At 43.0% G+C, this 12,593-nt stretch overlaps 1 protein-coding gene across 1 annotated transcript in view; it reads right to left on the minus strand.

Moving 5' to 3' along the window:
* cpne5a (copine Va) overlaps positions 1–12,593 on the minus strand; it is a gene marked incomplete at its 3' end in the record, with an annotated part of 99,603 nt that overhangs the window by 56,221 nt on the left and 30,789 nt on the right. Inside the window, exon 6 of the mRNA XM_080733956.1 lies at positions 11,118–11,194. Coding sequence (XP_080590082.1) covers positions 11,118–11,194 — 77 coding nt within the window. The remainder of the gene's footprint in view (positions 1–11,117; positions 11,195–12,593) is intronic.

A 12,593-nucleotide genomic window follows, 5' to 3' on the forward strand; every position in this document is an offset into this window, starting at 1 on the left:
TGAGAAAACTTCCATCCAGCTCTGCTAATTGCAGTGACAAGTTAGCTAGCCATCTGTTACTGTGGAAGTGTGTACAATACTATAAACTGATGTAATACTATGTAGTATACCGTTAATATTCAATGACATTTAAAGAAGGTTTATTCTCTCCACCAGCCGAAGGCATGGGGGAGAGTACCGTATGTCCGTCTGTGTGTCCGTGTGTGTGTGCGTCCGTCCGTCTTTTACCAGCTAATCTCCGGTGCCGTTGGCCCGGTCGCTGCCAAACTGTGCACACACACTCCCTGGATACCAATTCAGAACCTCTGCCCCAGAATCTTCACATGGGCCTGTTCTAGTGCCACCAGGAGGCCGATTTTTGCAAAACTAACTTTTGCCAGTATTCCTACAGATTTTGTCAAAAGATCACGCGAATCCCTTGACAGTATCTCTAGAGTCATGTGATCGACATGGATCTGTCCGATTTTCCATATTCCATCCTGATTGGCTAAAACTTGCTTCCAAAGTTTGCAGGATTGGTCCATTTTGAATAAAATACCTGAAATCATGAACGCAGTGTGCGATTTTGGTGAAATTGTGCATGCACATTCCCAATAGGCCGAGGAATAAATGCCACTTAAAAAAATCAAATCAGCTTCATGGTGGCACTAGACTATAACATGCCAATTTGTGTTTATACCTATAACTCCACTGATCAGTGTACAACTTTGTATATGCACTCCCTAGAGCAGTGGTTCTCAATCATTTCTGGCTTGAGTACCCCCTTTCGCTGATTTTTGAATCCAAGTACCCCCTTTACCCGACAACAATATTTTCCCAACCGCAATTAAAACCAACAATACTAGCGGTATATGATAACCCCCCTTTTCAAGAATTTAAACATAAAAAGGGAGTGAGAGTTTGCCACAACACTGTGGCCTTAACATTTCAGTCCAGTTTTCATGTCAATAAGTTACATTCAAACAACATTCAAACACATACCAGTTGCCTGGTACCATGTCATTTGGGTTGGCAACTACTGTATCAGGCTCACAACAAGTCTCTCCAAGTATCATCATTGAACATAACAGTAAATGTTGTTTCTCCTTCTAGTTAATTATTTAACTATGAATAATAGTATCATGATTCTATTTTTCTTTTTGGGGGGCATCATCTTGAGTACCCCCTTCAGTACCTCCGCGTACCCCTAGGGGTACACGTACCCCCATTTGAGAAACACTGCCCTAGAGGCCAAGGAAAAACCTTTGCCCTGCATTTTTCATATCTGCCTTTTATAGCGCCACCAGGAGGCCGACTTATGTAAAACAATTTTTCCTATTATTCCTTGAGATTTTATCCAAAAATCCGATATTACATATTCCATCCTAATTGGCTAACATTGACTTCAAAAGTTTGCAGGATTGGTCCATTTTGAACAAAATGATCATGAATGCAGCTTGTGATTACAGATAAATTCTACACGCACATTCCCACTAGGTCAAGGAACAGGTCACACATCTCTATTCAGAAACATTGCTATTCAGAAGATTGACTTCCATTCCATTATTCTAAATGGAGGTGTCACCTAAACCTAACCTAAACCCTAACCCTAACCTCAGTGGGGGTATTTCTGAATAGGGACGTTTCTAAGTAGGGGTGTTTTGAATAGAGGTCTGCCCCCCAAGGAACAAATGCCACTCTTTTCACATTGTCCTATTATAGCGCCGCTAGCAGGTCGACTTTTCCCAAACTAATTTTTTGAACAAAATGCCTCAAATCATGCATGCAGAGTCACATTGCCGTTAAAGGCCAAAAAAGGCACCCTTTTCACATTTAGCGCCCCAAGGACCTACCTGACCTGGTGGAGACCTGTGCTCGGAAGTCGAAGAGCACTGCTTCTAGTTGTTGACTGATGTTGCTGCTACTCATACTGTATACTCATATTTAACTGATATATCGTCACTGTCTGGCAGAAATAAACCTTGTACTGTATCTCAAAGTTTCAAATTTGTACTTACAAGACTGTCGCACAAAACTAGTGAAAATAGCTGATCTGCTATTTTCACTAGTTTTGTGTGACAGTTTAAATCATTTTTAAAATGATAAATACAAAACGATGTTCATAATGGATTAATGCTCATTGTAGGGGCAGAGAATAGCTTGAAGTGATATGCATGCATGAAATTAAAACTGTCATACCAAAAAAATAAATTATATATTTTCTCTCGCTCGCGCACGCACGCACGCACGCACGCACGCACGCACACACACACACACACACACACACACACTCTCTCAGCAAGTATAGGCCATGAGGAGCGTGACCTGCAAGTATACTGTACTTAAAAGTAGCTTAAATCTAAGAACTCTACAGATTGTGAAGATGGGTTGTACTTGTGTCCAACAATTCTGTATTTGGCTGTAATCCACACCACACTTTAAATTATATTCAATCATGCAAAATAAAATAAAAATCCTTAACCTTCTACTGTACGGCAAGTGAGTCACCCTAACCCTAACCCTTTAAAAACCTGGAAGCCCTCATTCAGTACAGAAGAAAAAAAACACCTGATTCCTGTGATTTGGCAAATGTTCATTGTATTACCTACAGGCAGGATGTGTCTTTGTCAAAACTATGTGAAACAATTCTCAGAATATTTCATTCAGCTTGAAGCAGCTTGATTTTTTTGTCAGTAACATCATCAATGGATCTCTTTCCTTGGCTATCATAAAGAAAACAAACCCACTGCACCCATTTTGTTTTGCCTGCTGGAAGAATTTTGCAGAAGGGCTCAACAACAATAATTGGTTTGACAGGTTATATAATATTGCATGCATATGCTCCTGTGACTAGAATTTCCCATACCAACATAAAAGGTAACTACTCTCACTGTAATTAACTCTATTATCATGTTACCTACATAATCGTATTATGCTTCTCTCCCACAGGCAACACTCATGAGTAACAATTAGCATCTTTTCAATAAAAGATGACATTCAGCTGTGTTGCACATCTGTTACACAATTTACAATTTAAACACATTTTATGCGTACAACAAACCTGGATGCTTTGTGCCAAGAAGTAGGCCAGATGTAGGCTACACTTCAGAGCCCGGACAAAGCCAGATGTTGGAGCTTAGCTCCTTCGAGGAGCACCGCTCAAAAAGTGCCAAAATATTTGCACACATTTGAGGGTAGAAAGGGTCATGTGAAATTCACAACAGCCTTCAAGCAGTTACCAGTAACTTTTACACATATATTTGGAGAGGACTGCAAACAGAACAATGTGTAATATCAGCCATTACAGATTCTACAGAAACGCTCTTTATCAATAATTATCACCACATTTAGCTTGTTAGTCTTGTTTATGCTTACATTAAATGCAGGAAAAGGAATACAGTAGGAGACTGCAAAACAGTGGAGACAGACTGTGAAAATAAGAAGAAGAACAAGGGGGACAGGGAGGGAGGGAAAGAATGAGAGAGGGAAAGAGAGACAAAATGCTATAAGGGAGTTGATGTAGAATAATATATAAATGTAGGTCAGAAAGAAAGAAAGAAAGAAAGAAAGAAAGAAAGAAAGAAGGGTAAAGAGAGAGAATACACAGGAGTTGGAGTGCAATAAGTGGGGAAAGGAAGACTGATGCGTTTCATAAGCAGGTCATTGGATGCAAGTGTGCCCTGGGAGGGTTCATTTAAGCATGGTTAACAGATTTCCTCGGTCCCTGGGGTGGCCACTCCTCATAGCCCCACTACCAAAAGCCCCTCTAATGTCAGGTTCCATGAAGCATGTAGCCATTAAACAACCACTGAACAATCCTATATCACAGGAAAGAGATGGAAACTCAGTTATCTATTGACTGTAATGGCCATTTGGAGAGAAACAGAAGATTCTCAAGTCTTTGAAAGCAAAAGGACTCGAGCTTCACATTTTTGAAAATAGCAGCTCTATAACGTATTGCACTCCCACGTGTTGTGAGCTTGCAGATCTGCTAATTTTGGTGCACGACATCAATGTGCAACTAAGTATAACTCATGCTTTAGCCTCCTGTCTGCCTACTACTGATGTGGACTACAGCATATTGTGAACAGTCCCATAATGCTCTCTCCATCCTCTTTTTCAGTACTGTAGGGCACCCTATAATCCACTGACACTATTCCTGCCAAGCTGGATAGAGAAGAGATACTGCCAATGCTGCTATAGGCCTACATACAGTACAAACCCCCTACCGCAAGGACCAGCAATCTTTAAGTCTTTAAGACAAAGTGTCTGCGACACGTCACACGAAAGACTATTTGACGTCAAGAAGATACCTTTTTAGATGGTCTTTCCAACAGGTTGCACATACTGAACTGTACCTGCTGATCTGTGCATGGTTAAAGTAACTATCTTACTGTTCAAGTAGTGTGCATCATGTTGCTATAGTAGCAGGGTGCACTGCTGCTGAACTATGACTGTAAAATGTCAAGGTTCAAGGTGATCTTTATTGTGAACATCTTGTGTACAGGTACTGTACTGTACATGGCACTTTCCCAGCTTTGCTTTGGCTTGCTTGATCATGTGTGTAATTGTCTGGGTGGGGGGAAAGCTCTTTAGCAGCCTGCTGCCAGGGACTTTGTGGCCAGGTGTGTTCTACGCTTGGCCTCCTGTAGACTAAGATCAGCTCTTGCCGTCTTGTTGACATTGAGAGCCAGGTTGTTCTCTTGGCAGCATTGTGTTCTCCACCTCTTTCCTGTCGGCTTTCCCATCGCTGTCAATGGGGACTACCTAAGACACTTCTCTCCCCCACCATCCCCTCCTCTCCCCCACCCACTCCTCCTCTCCCCCATGCTCTCCTCTTCGCTCCCCTCACTCTCTCCACCCTCCCTTCCCTCCTCCTCTTCCTGTCGATTCTCAACCTCTCTGCTTCTCTCAGCTTGATCGTGTGCGTTCACATCCATCAGTGCATGTAATTAACCCGTGTATCCCAGGGGTGACTGTCACTAACTCCTCTGAGTTTCTGTCTCCCATTTCACAGGTTTCCATGCAGATCGAGCTCCATGGAGCACGACAGTGGATTGCTGCTATATTGTATTATACCATTTATATTATTAATTATCTTAACATTATAATATTAATTATCTTAACATTAGTATTAGCCTATGCGATATTATAGCCTACCATTATATATTATATCTTACTTACACTATTATTACTTGCGCCAGCAGAGTGTGCAAGTCCTGCGTCATCATTAACAGCCAATGAGGGACCAGCATTCCCGGTGATGCCAGTGGTGAGCGCACCTTATGGCCCACTTGTGGATAAGACGCAAGTTGGCACCTCGACAGAGTGTGGTTGCTTATGGGGCAACACATATAGTTCTAGTATAACTTTCTTTCTTTCTTAGATACACTTTTAGCATTCTCTGTGACTTCACCATTATAGAGTAAGTCCATTGAGTTCAATCGGGGAGTGGTGCTTGAGGATTGATCAAGCTTCACATGACAATAAGCTATCCAGACAATAAATAGGCAACCATACTCACAATTTCCCAGAATTGCATCTTTCTAGTTGTTATATTATACTACTGCTATACTATATTAAATCCTATATTAGAATTGGCTAATGGGAGGGCCAATTGTGGCTAATTGGCAAATTGTTAAACAAACCATGGCCACGTCACTATGACAACATAAACATAAACAAACCACAAGTCAGTGCCATATACTGTACTGTACAGAAGCGGGCATGCCCATAATGGGCATATATTGATGACATCAGGAATCTTCATATATGGGCATAAAAGGGACAAAGGCTGACAGATACAGATATCTCCATTTATGGGCATAAAAGGGACAAGGACTGACAGATACAGAGATCTCCTCATATGGGCATATACTGATAGCCTGGCGGGGCCCGACGTTATCTGTGTTCATTCCTTCCACAGTATAACGTCTGGCCTTTGGCCTATTGGCAGCTTGAAAAGTGGGCGGGAGTACTTGCCTTGACAGACAGACTCCTCTAACCAATCACCATCTCTCAGCCAGTCGGAAGAACGGCAAACAAACACGTCTTTTCGGCCGATAAACTCCACTAGCGCATCCTCCGTGTTGCCTTTTAATTGTTGTAATTGATTCCAACTCTGAAATAACTGCACTTATTGGTTGTTTTATGGTTAGAGCGTTAACTGTTACACTTTTTGCATCGCGAGGGCAGCCATTGTTGTTTTGAAAATGCTGCAGCCTGCAGCATGCATCTACGTCACCGTCTACACATGGACCAATCAGGGAAATCTTTTCACTTGTTGTCAGGAAGACTACGTTTGTTGTGCGGAAGCATAGTGCGGAAGCAGTCACTGATTGGCCCCGATCAGAGAATAATCGGTATACTCGCTGCCAATCAACGGAAGTCCAGACGTTATACTGTGGAAGGAATGAGTGAGTGAACGCAGATGACGGGCCCTGCCAGGCTAATATACTGATGGATCTCCATATATTAACGGAGAGGTGGTTGAGCTCGTGGATAACTACAAATTCCTCTGAGTACACCTGAATAGTTCACTGGACTGGTCGGACAATGCGCAGGCGATTCACAGCAAGGGAAAAAGCAGGCTGTTCCTCCTGAGAAGACTGAGAGCGTTTGATGTGTGCAAGAGGATGTTACAGATGTTCTACCAGTCTGTCATGGCAAGTGTCCTCTTTTTTGGTATAACATGCTGGGGTGGCAACAACAGAGCAGGTGACACGTTTAACCTGAACAGACTGGTGAGGAAAGCAGGCTCTGTTGTTGGGTCCTCTCTACAGGGGGTGGAGGAAGTAACCAGGGTGCGTACAGCGAGGAAGCTAGATTCCATTTTGGAGAACTCCTCTCACCCCCTCCATCTGGAGATCACCATACTGGAGTAAGAGAGGAAACGACCGCTTTGCCTACCCAGGACGGAGATGTGAGAGACTTGGAAAATCTTTTGTACCGGCCGCCCTTAAGCTGTACAACGAGACACATAACGGACGATTGAAAAGGACTTCCTTCCTAACCTAGACTGACGGAACTATTGCTGTATTGACTTTAACCCCTAAGGACATTCCAGGGAGAGTGCTCATGTGCGTCTTGCGGTGACACGCTCCCTAATTTTTCTTCTTCTTTGAGCTGCTTTTTTTGTTTGTTTTTTTCGCACTGATTCTTGACTTTGCACTATTAGGTTGTGTTGGTAGTTTCTGAGTATTCTGCTTTGTTTAACAATGTCAGTGAGATACTTGTTGCACTAACTAGCATTGACTGTTACGGTCTCTTTTTGTAAGACACTTTATGTATATACTTCTATATTATTCGCCCCCTCTATTGATGCACCTTCTCTTTATTGGTACTGTACTGCCCTTTTTTCCTCTTATCTATCTTTTTTTTTTCTTTCTTACTTCTCTGTAACTTTGTAAATACTGTATACTGCTATGCTACAACTGAATTTCCCCCTTGGGATAATAAAGGTATCTATCTATCTATCTATCTATCTATATATCTATCTATATGGGCATAAAATGGAGATGGACTTACATATACAGATATCTCATTATATGGGCATAAAAGAGACACAGACGGATGGGTACAACGGGTACTCTGACAAAGCTCCTGGCACGAAGACTCAGAAGGATCAGATTGGCAGTGCAACATATAGTAGGTGTGAGTGAATAACCTCTAGTTATTGTATAGGCAATAGGCTATTCCTGTCAGCTCTTACAACTGCTGTTGCTACTACTTGTACTATTGTTATTGCTGTGGTAATTACTGTTGCTGCTGCTATTGTTGCAATTGCTTGTCTCCCTCTCCCTGACACAGTCAAAGCAGCCCACCCTAGAGCCTGGGTCTGGTTTCTTACAGTTAAGGAGGAGTTTTTTGCTGCCACTGTCGCAAAAAGTCTTGCTCAGGGTGGGACAATGTTGAGTCTCTGTTGTCTGCGTTATTATGTTAAGTGTTTTGAAACAACTAGTGATTTGGCACCATAAAATGTAACTGAATTCATCACGCCTATCACTGTTGTGTCAGCGAACTTGGCACCTGAGCTGTGCGTGCGTGGTAAGGCAGCCATAGGAGTGCAGGGAGTAGAGAAGGGGGCTCAGAACACATCCGTTTACAGCTCCAGTGCTGAGGGTCAGGGGGGGCAGAGCTTTTAGATCCACCTGTTGTGGTTCTGACAGAAAGTCGAGGATCCAGCAGCACAAGTCTAAGGGGGCTTATGGTGTTGAACGTGAACAGCATCCTCAAAGAGGAGTTGATTTTCTCAAGGTAGGAGAGGGCGGTGTGTAGTGTTGTTGCCATGGCATCGTCTACGGATCTGTTTAAATGGAAGGTGAACTGGTAGTTGGTCAAGTGTGACTGGCAACATGCTCTTGATCAGCCCCTCCACTTATTTCTAAGAGCATTTGCTCTCATGGGTGTCAGTGCTACAGGCGGCCAGTCATTTATAGACCAATTATTTAACTGTTTTTGGCACTGGAATGAATGTAGCCAATTAAAGCATGGTGGGACTCTATTCTCACGAAAGGATTGATTGAACATTTGAGACAACTGTGTTGAAAATGCTCTCTACACCAGTGTTAATTTTGACAGCAAACTCTAATTTAGTCTTATTCTTAGTCTTTTGAATAACACAAATTTTGTTTTAGTCTTAGTCTCAGTCTTCTGAAATTGTTGAGTATAACGCCTCGAACAGAGTCGGGTCAGGGTTAGTGCGGTGGGTTAGTGCGGTGTAGTCTTTTTGAGTCATAAAACTACAACGCTAACGCTCAAAAAGACTACACCGCATCCACCGCGGACCCGACTCTGTTCGAGGCTTTAGTCGACTAAATATCAAAATCTTTTAGTCTTAGTCAACAGAATTAACACTGCTCTACACCCACCACCCTGGAATATCATTTTGTCTCCGCTGTTTACGTGTGTTGATCGAAGAAAGCATTACACAATTCAGATTCAGCCATGGCTGGGATATTATACATCTGTGGGTGACCATTTGTGCTACAGTAGCACTTTCCACAGCACTGCTGATGACATGTTGTGACAACGATAGCCTCAGTTACAGTTACAAGTCGTGGGATATGTCGCTCGACAAAAGTCATGTGTTTTCAACTGGAAAAAAAAACCTAAATATTTTGTAATTTGCTTTGCGGGACATACGGACAGACATATACAGTATACACACAAAGCTAGATGTAGGAGCAGTTAGCGACGCAAAAATAACATTAACTGTTGAAAATATTTTTTTGGACACATCACACAACAAGCGCTGCTTGGTGCTGAAGTGACACCTCAATTCCACAGGAGCGTATATTATTTCCCCACTTATATAAAGTGGCACATACAGTACATAACATTACATATGCGCATATAAATGTAAATACGCACAGAGACGCACTGACGACACTTGTACACACCTACAGTATTCACACCCACACTGTGGAATAGTGCATAGACGCACGCACGCACGCACACGCACGCACACGCACACGCACACGCACACACACACACACACACACACACACACACACACACACACACACACACTCAACATGAGACAAGGTCTCATGTTGAAGTTGTATGATACTGCGGTGTTCTCTCTTGCTGCCTTCCATCCATGCACCATGGCAGATTGCTAGCCTTAATGACAGTAATTGCATCGAGGAAGCCCCTGGTCGTGTTCAATTACCCATTCCCATTTGAGCAAGCCAGGCTAATCTAACCACGTAATGCACTCTACAGATGGCTATAGATGGCAGACATATATCATCATCCCAGCATTGGAACAAGCTGAATGGGAGTGGTGTGTAATGTTTGATTTAACCGTGACTAAGATGCTGCGGGAGAGTTGTCAAAGTTATCATTATCGGCAGAGTGCATTGGAGAAACTGAAGCATTTGACAAGTCCAAGTACGCAAGCTTGTCTGCTTGATAAGAGTTCAAAATCAGCCCGCCAAAAGAAAGCTTCTTAGATTGAATGAGTAATGAGGCATTCCTTTGTAAACTGATTAGACCAGTGGTTCCCACACAGTGGAATGCTGTGAAGTCCAGGTTTGCCTTGAGATTTTGTGATAACTTAACATTAATTTACTGTCTATTAACCTACCCTAAAAAGAATGCGACCGTAGGTCGCATTTACTACCAAAACCTCCACGGGCTGTCCGTCTGTCTGTCCGTCAGTCACACGTCACACTTTTGCCCTGCTCATATCTCCACAACCGTTGCCCCCATCCATGCCAAATTTTGCACACACACTCCTTACCTGCCAAACTACAACCTCCAAGGACCCCCGGAGATCCAGGGACCCCCAGGTCCCTGGGGGACCCCCAGGTGTAAAAAATGACCAAATGTGCAAAAATGACCAAATGACCACCCCAACGGGGCTGCTCACGGGGAATTCCTGGGGACCACCCACTCCTGGTGCTCCAGAATGGATGCAAAAGTGGTGACGCCCCCAGTGGAGGACCCCCTCCACTGCAGCTCACATAAAATGCCGTAACTCGGGCTAGGAGCGTCCGGGAGAGCCGGGGCCGGTACCTATTCGTCCGCCAAGGCAACGCGGAGACCCCACCCCTCATTTCTCACATGGCCCTCTTCTAGCGCCACCATGAGGCCGATTCTTGCAAAACACATTTTTGGACACTGCTCCTAAAATTCTTGCCCTAAAATCACGCAAATCGGTACACAGTATGGCTACACTCATCCCATCAACATGAATCTGTCCCATATAGCGCCACCTTCAGGCCGATTTTTAAAAACATATTTTTGGACACTGCTCCTACAGATTTTGCCCTAAAATCACGAAAATCACTACACAGTATGTCTACACTCATGTCATCAACATGGATCAGGAAGATTTTGGAAATAAGCCCTATTTGTGGAGATAAGCGACCAACGGTCGCTTATCTCCCGATTAGGGAGACTTACTGGTATACTACTTTCAACCTAGCGTCCCTATTTTAGGACAGAAATGTAAAGAGAAAATGTTTTTCACAAGTTCTCAAAATATAGCAGACAAATCAGCCTGAGCCTGAGCCTGTAGAACGTCTATTTTTGCTATGAATACAGGTGTAGTTTGAGATTTTGACTTGGCCTTTGGGCACAAAAACATCACTGGATTAGACAAAAGAAGCCAAATAAGAAAACACACTCACCCCAATGGCTTTTCCAGACGGCTGGCAGGTGAGCCCACAATTTCTCCCAGTGTACAAAACACCTGTCCCAGGAAGTCCTGCCATGGAGGGGAGAAATGTGAAGAGAAGAAAAGAAGCGAGGGTAGGATGTTGGAGTTTTGGGGGGGGGGGGGGGGGGGGGGGTGTCAAAGGGCAGAGTAAACAAGGATAGGTGGTGAGTATCTTAGCACTGGTAGCCTAATTTACGCTTTGGTGAAAAAGAATAGTCACTCGACAAAACAAAACAGCTTTTGTCAGTTGAGAATATGTCTTTATTTGAGCTATTTGTCGCACTACGCTTTTCCGCCAAAGCATAGATCAAGCTTTATAAGCATTGTACATTGATAAATTAGGAGTCCTGAAGCAGACACCTACGTTGAAGTCGGGTGGCTTCCAGGGTGGAGGAGGAGGAGGAGGAAGAGAGAGACCAGGCAGCAGCATTGACATAACAGAGCATATCATGGAACATAAGGCACAAGACACAAATACCAGACTGTCATCAAACAAAGTACTAGGGAAAACAGCAAAGAAGGGATAGTGTGGAAGAGCAGAAAGGCAAGGTGGGAACAACGGAGGGAAAGTGGAGGACATTGGAGAGAGACACGAAGAAGAGAGAGATAAAGACAGGAAGGAGAGAGAGAAAGCGAGAGAATAGCAAGGAAGTAGAGAGAAAGACATACACACTGTAGATATCAGTTTGTTTTCAGCATGAGGAGTTTGATTGAAATGCCAATGAGACTATGCAGTAGAGCTCGACCTACACATCGGGCAGCCTAGATTATCAGCCAATATTGGCCTATAAAAGGCTTCTCACAGATACTGTGTACTGTATACGATTACCGTATCACATATCTGTCAATATGCACCGATATAAAAACCTTACAGGAAAAGATACTTGGGGTCTTTTTGACAAATCTACAGTACATGTTTAGTTTTTAATTTATTAAATTCCAAGTGAAGTGTACATTGCACTGACGTCATATTTGACAATAAAGTTTAGGCTACTGTAAAACTTGATCCAAAGTATAGTGTATAGTGTATACTCCAGCATACTGTAGGTCGGGCTCTAATATGCAACGATAAAAGCATCACAGTGATAAATGGTTGCGATGAGGAATACTCTGGCAGTATGCAAACCAAAGGCTGCAAATATATTCTTGGTGTGTGTTGTATGAGTAATGGCTTGTTTATCAAAGCGTTTTACTGTGAGAGATGATGCTAACATACATTTATCTTTTCAGTTGCTTTGCTAAGGATACATTTCTCTACATTCTAATAGAATGTATTGTCCCTTTCATGTCAGAACGCTGATACAAATACCTATCTTCTTGATTGATTACTCACTGCCTTGACAATCAGTTATACAGTGCACGCTCATTGGTAAACTGAGGAATACTTAACTCTTTTTGAAAAGCTTTGATAATAACATGGAAGGTGCTGCTTTTTTCACAAGACACA

Source organism: Nannobrachium achirus (assembly GCF_963921795.1).
Source record: "Nannobrachium achirus genome assembly, chromosome: 9".
Taxonomy (NCBI): domain Eukaryota; kingdom Metazoa; phylum Chordata; class Actinopteri; order Myctophiformes; family Myctophidae; genus Nannobrachium; species Nannobrachium achirus.